General features: G+C 37.7%; 2 protein-coding genes across 2 annotated transcripts in view; both read left to right on the top strand.

The window, feature by feature from the left end:
* LOC124605652 (uncharacterized oxidoreductase MSMEG_2408/MSMEI_2347-like) overlaps positions 1-5551 on the top strand; it is a 40024-nt gene extending 34473 nt beyond the window's left edge. Inside the window, exon 6 of the mRNA XM_047137476.1 lies at positions 5409-5551. Within this exon, the coding sequence (XP_046993432.1) occupies positions 5409-5551 (143 nt within the window). The remainder of the gene's footprint in view (positions 1-5408) is intronic.
* Positions 5552-5603: 52 nt separating this feature from the next.
* Positions 5604-12410, top strand: LOC124605651 (tRNA-specific adenosine deaminase 1). Its single transcript, XM_047137475.1, has 2 exons — positions 5604-6949; positions 9293-12410. The coding sequence occupies exons 1-2, from the start codon at positions 5604-5606 to the stop codon at positions 9573-9575; spliced, it is 1629 nt and encodes a 542-aa protein (XP_046993431.1). The 3' UTR covers positions 9576-12410.
* Positions 12411-14143: the final 1733 nt, after the last annotated feature.

Here is a 14143-nt window from a genome sequence, read left to right as displayed (position 1 = left end):
TTATTTTGGAAGTATGTTGTTTCACTGGATGATGTAGGTGCTTCAACTATATATGGCTACTGATTTGGTTATCTGAAATTCAACTTCTGACCAGTTTATTGCAGGCTACACCAAGCTTATGCAGAAGGCTCCTTGCCTTTCTACTTGAATGTTTAAAGCTTATGTTTTCTACCGTCTCACACCATTGTACTCTTCTAGCAGCGTCAAGCCTTTGGAGGAGGCTGTTTGCAGTATTGCTGTCGCCAGTTTCACTATATTGTTTGTAAAATTGTTCGCATGTTCATTCCACCCTGGTATACAGGGTGTTCCAAAAGGTACGGTCAAGATTTCAGGAAACATTTCTCACACACAAATAAAGAAAAGATGTTATGTGGACATGTGTACGGAAAATCTTAATTTCCATGTTAGAGCTCATTTTAGTTTCGTCAGTATGTACTGTACTTCCTCGATTCACCGCCAGTTGGCCCAATTGAAGGAAGGTAATGTTGACTTCGGTGCTTGTGTTGACATGCGACTCATTGCTCTACAGTACTAGCATCAAGCACATCAGTACGTAGTATCAACAGGTTAGTGTTCATCACGAACGTGGTTTTGCAGTCAGTGCAATGTTTACAAATGCGGAGTTGGCAGATGCCCATTTGATGTATGGATTAGCACAGGGCAATAGCCATGGCGCGGTACGTTTGTATCGAGACAGATTTCCAGAATGAAGGTGTCCCCACAGGAAGACGTTCGAAGCAATTGATCGGCGTCTTAGGGAGCACGGAACATTCCAGCCTATGACTCGCGACTGGGGAAGACCTAGAATGCCGAGGACACCTACAATGGACGAGGCAATTCTTCGTGCAGTTGACGATAACCCTAATGTCAGCGTCAGAGAAGTTGCTGCTGTACGTGGTAACGTTGACCACCTCACTGTATGGAGAGTGCTATGGGAGAACCAGTTGTTTCCGTACCATGTACAGCAAGTGCAGGCACTATCAGCAGCTAATTGACCTCCACAGGTACACTTCTGCGAATGGTTCATCCAACAATATGTCAATCCTCATTTCAGTGCAAATGTTCTCTTTACGGATGAGGCTTCATTCCAACGTGATCAAATTGTAAATCTTCACAATCAGCCTGCGTGGGCTGACGAGAATCCGCACGCAATTGTGCAATCACGTCATCAACACAGATTTTCTGTGAACGTTTGGGCAGGCATTGTTGGTGATGTCTTGATTGGCCCCCATGTTCTTCCACCTACGCTCAATGGAGCACGTTATCATGATTTCATATGGGATTCTCTACCCGTGCTGCTAGAACATGTGCCATTACAAGTACGACACAACAAGTGGTTCATGCACGATGGAGCTCCTGCACATTTCAGTCGAAGTGTTCGTACGCTTCTCAACAACAGATTCGGTGACCGCGATGGATTTGCAGAGATGGACCAATTCTATGGCCTCCACACTCTCCTGACCTCAACCCTCTTGACTTTGATTTATGGGGGCATTTGAAAGCTCTTGTCTACGCGACCCCGGTACCAAATGTAGAGACTCTTCGTGCTCGTATTGGGGATGGCTGTGATACAATACGCCATTCTCCAGGGCTGCATCAGCGCATCAGGGATTCCATGTGACGGAGGGTGGATGCATGTATCCTCGCTAATGGAGGACATTTTGAGCATTTCCTGTTACAAAGTGTTTGAAGTCACGCTGGTACGTTCTGTTGCTGTGTGTTTCCATTCCATGATTAATGTGATTTGAAAAGAAGTAATAAAATGAGCTCTAACATGAAAAGTAAGCGTTTCCGGCCACATGTCCACATAACATATTTTCTTTCTTTGTGTGTGAGGAATGTTTCCTGAAAGTTTGGCCGTACCTTTTTGTAACATCCTGTATATTCCTCTCCCTGTTCACAAGGGATAAACTTCTTAGCAGCAGTTGGAACAGCCCTGAGAAACAGAGGGCTAGTTTTTAGGTTCTGGTGGAATAGAACAGATATATTGATATAGATCATCAGGAAAACTCCATCAGTCAGCCCTGCGGAAATTCCTACCTCTTTTATGTGAGTCTTCCTTGGTTGGAGTGTGTGTTTCCTGGATTAGAGATACATCAATATTATTATCTACATGGCATTTAGATAGGTACTTGCTTTTAGCTCGGCTAATGCTTTCTCTGTTTAAATGGCATACTTGAACACACAGAGTCCTGAAATATTCCATTTCTTAGGGACTTTTGATTTTGATTTGCACGTTTTTAGCCAGGAAATCCAATATTTGGTCTGACTGCCATTTCGTTTTAGCTTATTTAGCACTTCCCGGGGTGCATATGTAGTATTTCACCACGGACGCGAGCTAGTTTACACCCCTCTTAGGGTTATGAAGAAAGAATAAACTCTTAGAATTGGGGTCTTGTAGTTTACAAATGACATTTGCTTCGAGCGCAATGTTTTGCAATGGAGATGTTTTATTTCACGTGTTCCACATATGGATGTACGTATGTAATGGTTTTTTCAATTGTATGCCGCCACAACAGTTAGGGCATGTAGCATACTGCTTATGAAAGTGCTGGAAAATGACTTAAGAGTAAAAATTGGTCAATTGCGCAACAATAAAGGATAACTATACAGCCTTTCAAGGATAATGTTTTTTTTTTTTCACAAAAATAATTTTAATGTTATATGCCAATGTTGCAGAAAATCACCGTGTTGACAGATGAGGACGTTTTGAATTGTTTCATACCATATTTACTCGAATCTAAGCCGCACTCGAATCTAAGCCGCACCTGCAAAATGAGACTCGAAATCAAGGAAAAAAAAATTTCCTGAATCTAAGCCGCACCTGAAATTTGAGAGTCGAAATTCAAGGGGAGAGAAAAGTTTTAGGCCCCACCTCCAAATCGAAACAAAGTTGGTCCATTGTAATATGAGACACAATTTAGGTCAAATGAATGATGATACAATTACAGTAGTTTGGTTCGAGTTGTAAGTTTAGCAATTAAGCTTTACCAGGTAGCCATTGCTATGCGTCAGGCGCTCCATCTGTATTTGTGCGGGTACCCTTCCTTTTTCACGTGCTTCATCTGGTTTGAATTGATTGTTTATTTTTCTTTGATCTGATAAGTGCCGTTCTCTTTGTTATACGTGTTGAAGTCACTCTAAGCTGATAATTCATTACTGTACTGTGTCATGCACTGTTTGTCACATTCTGATAATGAGTGTTTACAGCCAGTCGCCGCTCGCGGCATGGCATGCTTTTGTGCATGCTACTGCTGCTTATAATTAAAAAAAAAGAGAGAGAGGAATCGTCTCATTAGCAAAACAATGGCAAGAGACTGCTATTTGTTGTTACTTACACTGCTGCTTTCTTTGATCATGATCAACAAGAACCAAATAATAGACTGCGTATGATAGATGATGTTCTGAATGAGAGTTTAGCGAAAATTTTTCTCCGTTTGAAAATCTTTGCAGACGCCTCTTTAGTACATTACATTCTGCACAGAAATTAGTCATCTTAGATTCAAAAATCTAGTCAATTGCTGTGCTTCATTTCTGACTGTATCACTATTAGGCATAAGAATAATACAAATATAAACATGACATGATATGTATATTCTTCTACGTTCGCTGTTGTGGCATTCTAGTTTCGTAGTTTATTAGGCAGACAGGATTTAAATGAGACAGCAGCAAACACAAAAGAATACATGGCAAAATGTTTATATATGTTTATATTTGTATTATTCTTATGGTGAAGAGAATACTGCATGTGATTCACAATTCATAAAAGTTCCTATTAGCAACCATCTCTTCTCACAGGTAGGAAAAAATTCAGAATGTAGAGTTGGCCATATTGACAAACATCCCAAACCGTCTTGCCAGTCGGATTTTCGTAGTACACTGAAATGCTGCTACATTCGAAGACGAACAATATGGAATTTGTATTTACTTCATTGGATGAAGTATGAAAATGCAGTGGTCGAGACTCGGGGCGGAGAAAAAAGCTCGTCTTCCACCTTTCCTTTTAATTTATTTATTGACGCAGAGGTTTTGGCGCCAGTATTTATCTTTGTGCCTGCAAAGCATGCCTGTTTAGCGCTACATATATTCGACAGCAGAAGTTAGTTGTGGCTGCACCTACCAACATTTTTCAGAACTTCCACTTATTTTGCACTCGATTCTAAGCCGCAGGCGGATTTTTGGATTACAAAAACCGGAAAAAAGTGTGGCTTAGATTCGAGTAAATACGGTATATTTTGAAAAAAAAAACTTTTATCTTGATTACCATTTAGTTATATTGGGGAAACTCCTTTGAATTCACAGTATTTTTTTCTGATAGATTTTCATGATTCCTCTTACAGATTGTTCACATACCCTTAATTATAAAGCACCAACTTGATTGTCTGTAATCTCTGTCACCTCCTCAGCAGCACATCCATTTGTTGTCCTGAAGCTGAAACTCTTAATAATTGATGATGTCTGCTCAAGAAAAATGTACAGGATACTACAATTTAGATTGCACTTTTTCACACATTTTATTAGCCTCAAAGTTGTGCTGTTTAAACTGCGACGAGTTTTCCTCATCCTTGAAATTACTGTCGCTTACTGTCAGGTCAGTACCACACAGTTCAGTCAAAATATCCATTAATTTGTGTTACAGAAATCACTTGGAAGTTTTTAGACATCAGTGTTACTGATTTTTCATTAGTACAGGTGCATGCACTTCACGAATGAACTGTGCAAACATGTAACATGAGCAAATATCACTATCATAGGTATTACATACTTGACAGTTTGCTCACGACTGGGTGCAGACTGACTAACTTTGAGTGACATCTGGCTATTTAAAAACTGATGTATTAACATAGAGTTGTTTTGGATATTATACAGTCATTAAAAATGACTATGTAAAACTTTGCTGTTTAGGATGTGGTATAAGTAATGACAGTTTTTTGTTTGTTTACAAAACATTTGGTAAACAAGGAATCACCTTATGAATTTACAATGGTAATTATGTACTTAAGAGTACAGGTGCAGTATTGAAAATTATTTCACATAATGATAAATTATTCAAAATATGAATTATATAATTAGTGAGGGATGACCCCTGATTTGGAAAAAAAAAATAGAGCAACAAAAGTGCAGTGTCAAAGTTCATAATATAACAAGCCCAAAGGCAAAATCAGCCATAAAAGTCATCACACATGGAATAGTTCCAACTTGCTGTGTCACACAGTGATGCTGAAATTTACTTGTTACATATGTCAGATGTAGATATTTTCCTTAACTTTTGTTTTGTAATCGTGAAAGTCCACCAGTCCACAGAGTTTATATTAAAAAAAAATTGCTAATTTTTGTACATTGTCTTTAAATATAACACCAGCAGCAAAGACTGAGTTTTAATTATTTTTTTCCTTCTTTTTTTCCAGCTGTGATTCCAAAATCTGTGAACCCAGATCGCATTGCATCTAATATAGCTCTAAACTTTGAGCTTCTACCAAAAGATATGGAGTTATTGAACAGTTTAAAAACTGTGAAAAAGTTTGCATGGGATCCTGAAATAGTTGCTTAATATTTTTGCACTACACCAAACTGGAAACATTTGTTTTTCATGTTCTTTAATTATGGCTGCTACATTTGATCAAGGTTTCTGCAACAAAATTGCAGAACTTTGTTATAGTAAATATGACACTCTTCCGAAGAATGGAAAACCAAATGATAGACAGTGGACTCTACTTGCGGCAATTGTCAAAGTAAATGGTTGGGGTATAGATCCAGTATTTGAAGTGATTTCAGCTGGAACTGGATCAAAATGTGTGGGGCAGTCAAAAATGTCTTCTACAAGACTGAATGACTGCCATGCAGAAGTGATGGCGCGACGAGGATTTCTTCGTTACTTATATTATCAAGTCTTTCAACAGCTGCATACGGGTAAATCAGCCCTCTTTAGTGGCACTGATTATGAAGGTCGCTGCATCATGAAAGATGATATTACATTCCATTTTTTCACCAGCCATGTTCCTTGTGGTGATGCTTCAATATTTCCAAAATTTGATGATTATTCAGATGGCACATGCACCCTACCAATTAATATTTCATTTTCACATGCATTAAAGGAAGTATCCAAGATGCAGGATGCCAATGCAAATAAACATTTATCTAAAAATACAGTAAGCAAAGAAGCAGAAACTGTATTCCAGACTAATGATGGAGTTGAGTCTGATGTGAGTCAAGCCAGTTGCTCCCATAACCATTTACCAACCGGGGAAGGACCATTTGTTAAGCAGTTAAATACTGATTCAGAAGTTCAACTGCCAAGAACAGTAAGGCTCCAAGAAATTACAGGTGAAGAGTGTAAAACGGCAGTCCACTGTGGAAATGAAGTAAAATTTACAGTGATCGAGCCAAGTGAGCTCCATTCTGTGTCACCCCACACTCATACAAATTCAACTGATGAAAACTATAAGTGCTCTGGGCTGAAACGTGCATCTGAGCACGAAGAAAATCTTAGCCCATTGTCAAAAAAACCAGCTTTCTCCGATGTTTACAGAACAGGTTCAAAGTGCCTCCCAGGGGAAAAATTACAAGATCCTAAACTTCCTGGAGCAAACTATCATGTAACAGGAGTACTTCGAGGGAAACCAGGTCGCGGAGAGCGCAGTCTATCATTATCCTGTAGTGATAAATTAGCAAGGTGGGCAGCAGTGGGTTTGCAGGGTGCTTTATTGTCTTTGCTTTTGCATGCACCTGTTTACTATAAGACACTCAACATAGGTGGCAGCAGTCCATACTCATATGATGCACTTCATCGAGCAGTTGTGGGAAGAACAACTGGCGTGGTTGGCCTAAAACCACCATATGGACTGTCATCACCTATATTTCTACATTCTACATTGCCTTTCTCAGATGCCCGTCAACCAGGAAAATTGCCTTGTGCTGAAAGCATAGTGTGGAGTGCAGTACCTAATAGGTGAGAACATCCATCAAGTATTTAACTTCTGTTTCTATTAATAATTCTAATGACGTCTTCCTTATCTTAAAAAATTGTTTTCATGTATTATGAATGTGAGAACATTGAAAAAAGAAAAACCGTTATTTGGAAACATGGGTATCCTGTTTTTAGTCAATGTTATGGTTGCACCTGTATTGTTTAAAGACTCAGTGACATTTCTCATACAAAGAAGCAGTGCTTTCTTGTCACAGTTAGCTTTCCATATCAACCTACAATAATGTACATAATGTTACATTTTGTCTTGGAATGAATAGAGAGTTGTCTGAAAGGAACCAGATTGCAATCCTTGGCATAAAAAATGTAACAGATGCAAATTTTACTACTAAATGCCTAAATACCATGGCTCTTGGTTTATTACCAAGTGGGAAATTCTATGCATGTCAGTAGGTGCATTTATACTCTCGTACTGCTATAATGAAATTGATCCACTTCATTTGCATAAATACAAGACACCACAATACACATATATTTAAGTTAGATACCACAAAAGGTCTGTCCAAAGAGCTCACAGACAAAGACTTGGTCTCAATTTCATTTTCTACATCAACTTTTGCAGCTAATTGATCCCACAACAATATAAAATAGTTGTTCAGTTACAGCAAATCTAGTATGCATGGCTGTCATGTTGTCTATTTCCACAGATAAGTCTGCATTTATACAGTGAAAATTTATTGAATGTTATGCATTCCGTCCTACTAATACTACTATTAAGGAAATTCCAGGATGAAAACTCTTAAAATGAAGAAAGGCAGCCACTCACCTCTATCAGAGTGATGTACATTTTGTAAGACATCTAAAGCATGACTTTTTTAGTTAGCACTTTCTCCTAGTGTAAGTACACACTCTTGTTCATAGGCATGGGTGAGTGCACTTGTGCATGTGTGTGCATGCTTAAACTAGAAACAAACATTCCATGGCAATTGTCTAACATAATTTTTGTAGAGGTATATGTAGTTTTAACAATGTGGAAGCCAACAGTAGGAATGAAGGTAAAATATACAACTTTTGTGTTCCTCCAAGTTACTACCTCAAGAGCATGTTTTCTTTTCAAACCTTACAAATATTTTGATGATACTTCACACACTGCTTTACATTGTAACAATTTTACTTCGAGAGAGAATAACCTGATATGTATAAAACATTGAGTTATTCTTAGTGGTTGTATGTAAACTAATTGTTCTCACAGAAATTTGAATACAGTAATTTTTATTTCAATTCAGTTTCCAGTAGATAATTATTTAATACCTGTTTAAGGAAACAAGAAAATGAAATCAAAATTAAATTACCTATGTGGTAAAGAAATGAGCAAAACTGTTTCTGAAAAATTTATTTAAAACAAGACCTTTAGACTATGGATGGTAAAGTAGCCCTTGCTTTGTATGTATGATGAAGAATGACAGTATGTTACTCATTGTCTGTGGTATGAACCTTTCAGATATAGGTATGGTACCCATGCATAATATTTGTTTTCTTTGCGTTAGCCTAATGTAGTTACTTCCTTCTCTACCTCTGCTCTGTCTTTACATACACTGAGAATATTTGAACAATTACATATTTCAGCTTTGAAATTTTTTAGGATATGAATCACCATATTAACAAGACTGTGCATTGCAGACTGTACCTCCTGTAATATTTACTTTGCATATGACATGACATTATTAAAATAAAACTTTAAGCAGCCATTCACTGTAGAAGCACAAGTGTGCGAATACTTAGGTGTTTATTTTTGGTCACTGTGGTCAAGTTCTAGTGTGACCTTTAAAAAATAGTGTTATGGCATGAAGGCAAATAGACGATGGTTGCATGGACCTAAATTACTGTGACAGTATCAACAAACAGAGAACAACTTACTAAGTGTCATTGTAAACAGGTGCTTTCTTTTTTCTGTGCAAGTAGTTTTTGGGGGCATTTATTAATTTGTTATATCAGTTTCAATGTCTCCACTGTCCATATCTTGCCCCGACTTCCAGAAGTGGCTTCATCATATATATTTCATTTTCAACATGATTGCTTTTAGGGCAGGATCCAAAGAGGGTCCACAAATTTTGTAACATACATAAATCTAGTTGCTTCTTTGGACTTACAGTTGTGGAATCATAGAGATTTACAGTGGCAACTGTAATTGAATCGTAGGGACATTCGCTTTAGTAGCAAATAGTTAAATTGAAGTAGGAACAAATGGGGTAAGTCTAAATTAGTGTAGTAAGATATTATTAAGACAAGTGTAGTAATAAAGTAGTATATGATGTCTCATTATTGTATAAATATTTTTAAAATTCCCTTTTTGTTTTATCTACATAGGCCTCTGGAAGTTGCAGTAAATGGAATTAAAAAGGGTACAACAAAGAAATCAGAAAAACTGCATTCTACTTGCTGCTTGATGATATGTAAGAAAGAACTGTTACGCCAGTTTATGCATTGCACACATGTTATAAATGGTGTTGACATTTCCAACATGACTTACGCACAAATCAAAGGAATGGCAGAACATTACAGAGCAGCGTGGAACATTGTACAGAAAACATGTTTTCCTGCATGGCCTAGGAAACCTACAGAGCTGTCATCATTCACCGCTGGAGAATAAAATTGTGTTACTGAGTACTACAATTGAATAACCTGTTTTCCCTCTGTGTTCTGTAGGTATGACTAACTACTTTATACCCTGGTCGGCATTAACTGTATAATGACTGAATATGAGGATGTTGTTGTGATCTTCAGTCCAAAGACTGGTTTGCTGCAGCTCTCCATGTTAGTCTTCCTGTGCAAGGCTTTTCATTTCTGAGTAACTTCTGCAACCTACATCCACTGTGATCCTGCCTATATCTCTATCTGCAATTTTTACCTCCCCAGCACTTCCCTATGTTACCAAACTCGCTATTCTTTGATGTTTCAGAATTTGTCCTATGAATCAATCCCTTCTTTTAGTCAAGTTGTGCTATATATTTCTTTTCTTTCCAGTTTGATTCAGTATCTCCTCATTAGTTTATTTAACGTACCCATCTGATCTTCAGCATTCTTCTATAGCACCAAGTATTTATTCTCTTTGTGTGAACTGCTTATCGTCGATGTTTTACTTCCCTACAAGTCTACACTTCAGAAAATATTTCCTAACACTTGTATTTATATTAGATGTATACAAATCCCTATTTTTGAGAAATGCTTTTCATGCTGTCGTCGATTTGCATCCTATATTTTCCGTACTTTGACCATCACTTAATTTACTACCCAAGTAGCTAAACTCTTCTACTGGTTTTAGTATCTCATTTCCTAATGTAATTCCCTCAACATTACCTTATTAAATTTGACTACATTGCATTACTTGTGTTAATGCCCTCTTTTCATGACACTATCCATTATGTTCCACTGCTCAAGTCCTGTGCTGCCCCTGACAGAATTACAGTGTCATCAGCAAACCTCGAATTTTTTATCTCTTCTCCCTAACCTGTCATTCCATTTCCAAAATTTTCCTTGATTATCTGTACTGCTTGCTCACTGTACAAGTTGAAAAACTTTGAGGGTAGGCTACAACACTGTCTCATACCTTTCTCAACTACTGCTCCCCTTCTATACCCTATGACTAATCTGGTTCCTACACAAGTTGTAAATAACCCATCACTTCCTTTATTTTACACCTGCAGCTTTGAAAAAATTGAATGTAGGTCAGTCAACATTGTCAAAAGCTTCCTCTAAAGCTACAAGTGCAGGTTTGCCTGTCTTCCAAGATGAGACATAGACTCAGTACTGCCTCACATGTTCTTACATTCCTCAAGATCTGCTTCCATTACCTGGCCTTGATGTTACTGTAGTTAGCCTCCTGTGGCCATTGTCAGAAGCACACGGCAAATTTACTGTAAACAAGTACAGTGATGACTAAGGGAAACACATCGCATTTTGAATGACTGACAGTTGTTCGTATACCATCATATGGTTCAGCATCTCCTCGTGAAATAGTACGATAAAAACTCTCACCAAGCCGACCGAAGTGCCCCCACTCCCAGGTGCAATAATATTATGGTTGACTAATACCACTTTTTCCTTCTTCTGTAAATAATTGTCAATATTTTGCATCCATGACTTATTAATCTGATGGTACAGCTGTGAGCACCTGCCTTCTTTGAAATTAATACATTCTTCCTAAAGACTGAGGGTATTTCCCCTGTCTCATGAATCTTGCACACCAGATGAAATCATTTTGTCATGGATCTCAGTAATTCTGAGGGGATGCCCTCACTCCAGGGTCCATCTTTCAGTGCCCTGTCGAATTCTTTTCACAGTATCACATCTCTGATCTCATCTTCAGCTAGTTCCTCTTCTCTTTCTCTGACCTTGTCCTCAAGTTTTTCTCTTATATAGACAGTATGTATATTCCTTCCACCTTCCCCTTATTTGCTTAGTACTGACTTGCATCAAACTCGATATTCATACAGCTGCTTCTTTTCTCTCATAAAATTTCTTTAATTTCTTGATAGGCAGCATCTGTCTTTCCACTAGTTGTGCACTTTTGTTCTCTAGCCTTCCCTGTTTAGCCTCTCTGCATCTTCTGTTAATTTTTCATTTTTATATTTTCTCTTTTTATCAGTTAAATCCAATATGTCCTGTATTATCCAAGGATTCCTACTACGCCTTGTCCTTTTACCTGTGGTCCTCTGTGCCTTCAGTATTTCATTTCTCAAAGCTACCCATTCATCATCTGTTGTATTCCTTTCCCCCCTCCCTCTGAAACTTTCCACAACATCTGGTTCTTTCAACTTATCCAGGTCCCATCTTGAATTCCCTCTTTTTGTAATTTTTTCAGTTTTACTCTGTGGTGTATAACCAACAAATGATGGTCAGAGCCCACATCTCGCCCTGGAAATGTTTAAAATCTAGTTTCAATATCTCTGTACTACTGCTGTGTAACTTGAGGATATTCAAGGAGGAGATTCACTCAAGAATGAATTGAGCTTCCCAGATCATAAGAAAATGAAAATTGTCTCAGTTTTTATTTAAACTTCCGGCAGGCTCTAAGAAACTAGTTCGTTTAGTTAATACTTTCCTGCAGTAGGCTCCTTATAATGTTATACTGAATCGCACTTTAGTCATTGTGATTTTATCCCTTTCTTTGTTTGTCCACGAGTTGTAGCAGTAATTAAGAGTGAGAACTTTTAAGTGGGATGAGTGTGGTTCAGATAACCAGCCATTTATCTTATCAAGGGTTTTTGTTGTTGTTGTAATAAACTCTTCGGAACTACACTAGTATAGATCTGATTTCCTTCCTGGATCCAGTGTTCATAGGATGTTAACGATCTTCCATTGTTAGATGTAAACTTTTATTTCTCATAGTCTGATAGTAGGTAATTTAATGTCACGACTGCTATATAACTTAATCTTTGGCATCTGTGTATCTTGTGAACACACATAATAAATATACTGTTTCTCATTTGATTGATTATTGCAAACATTGTACAATACCATCCTTGATCTTTAATATGATCTGATAAAATCATGCGAAACCAGGTACAAAAAACTGCCATTATCTAAATTTGCAAAGTACTGGCATTTCTCTTAACACAAGGCATGAAATATTAATAAAATACTGTGAAGTTTTTAAAATGGCTCAAATAATGTACAGAGAAATATAAATAGATATCGAGTTTATTATGGGTGATGATTCCACTCCTTCAACTGTAGAAATGATGAAAGGTACAAAGAAGTAATTCTGATTGGATATTGACAAAATTATTTAATTTGATAGACAAAAATCTACTCACCAAGTGTTGACAGAACTCAAAAGACTGTTGTAATTTCAGAGCCAGTGGATCCTTCTTGATGTAGAAGGGTTGAAGGTGAAGGGAGAAGGATGAAGGAAAGGGACTGGAGAGGTCTAGGAAAAGGGGTAGATTTCGGGAAAGTCACCCAGAACTGCAGGTCAGGAGAGACCTACCACACGGAATGAGAAGGAAAGACTGATTGTTGGGGACTGTTTTGGACAAGATTCAAAAACCTGAGAGCTTAAAGCTGCAAGACAGGTAATGAGCAAGACAGATTACTGCTAAAACATTGTGCATGAGTTAATAAGAGTGAAAAACTGAATGCGTTGTATGTAACAGAGGTGGGAGGGGACCAGTGAAAAATAGATGGGAAAGACATTGAAAGATGTAGAAAATGAAAACAGAGTGAAGCAAATAGTAGTTACAGTGAAGACATGCTGGGACAGAAGAAATTAACATAAATGAAGACCAGGAGGGTGGCGAGAACCAAGGATAGGTTGTACTGAAGAATGAAATTACAGAACTGCACCTGTTGTTGTTCGTCAACTTCGAAGAGCTTGCAGTAGCTGAATTTTGTATGGTTTCATGAGTAAACATTGACGCAACACACACCAGTTGGACATTTGGGGGCATGTTGAGCTGCATGGCAAATGGATTTATGTGAACTCCTTGTGAAAGTATGGCGAATGCATTCAACATCTGTGTCAGACACTCGGGGATGGTCCAGTGACTTGCCTTTACACAAACTACCTGTTCCTCAGATTTGTTCATGCCATTGTCTAATGCTCTGAGCTGTAGGAGGATCCCCACCATACCTAGTATGAAAGTCACACTGAACATTTATTACTGACATGTACTGCGCAAAACATAGTACACAAAATGCTTTCTGTTGTCCCGACATCTTTTTTACTAAAACTGGATTGGGTGCACACTACTGCTACCTAGCAGGAACCATGTAAAACTCAAGAGTTTGCTCATTCCAACAGTACATTGTTCACACACATATCTCAAATAACTTAATAGTTATGATATTTTTAAATAGGATGATTCTTTTTGATACACCCTGTATATTAATGGTACACTATGGAACCACTAGCAGATGGCAATATACTGTTTTGCTGTAATACAGCCAAACTTTAACAAGTCTGAAAGCAGACCTGAAAAATCTGTGCCAAAAGACTGATAATGTACAACTTTATTAATGAAAAGAAAGTAGTACAAATTTACAGTGAAGACATAGCACCATTTCCAGTTTTGTATTTACAACTGTTGAAAACAGTGATCAGTAAAAGTACTAAACAAGGTTCAAATGGCCCTGAATCCTTCTGATAAACTAAAAAGCACTTTCAAAACCAAGAGTTTGATGTCAGAAATGTCTAATGGCTGATGACTGGTACTAACT

Source organism: Schistocerca americana, chromosome 3 (assembly GCF_021461395.2).
Source record: "Schistocerca americana isolate TAMUIC-IGC-003095 chromosome 3, iqSchAmer2.1, whole genome shotgun sequence".
Taxonomy (NCBI): Eukaryota; Metazoa; Arthropoda; class Insecta; order Orthoptera; family Acrididae; genus Schistocerca; species Schistocerca americana.
This window is presented reverse-complemented; position numbering and strand designations above follow the sequence as displayed.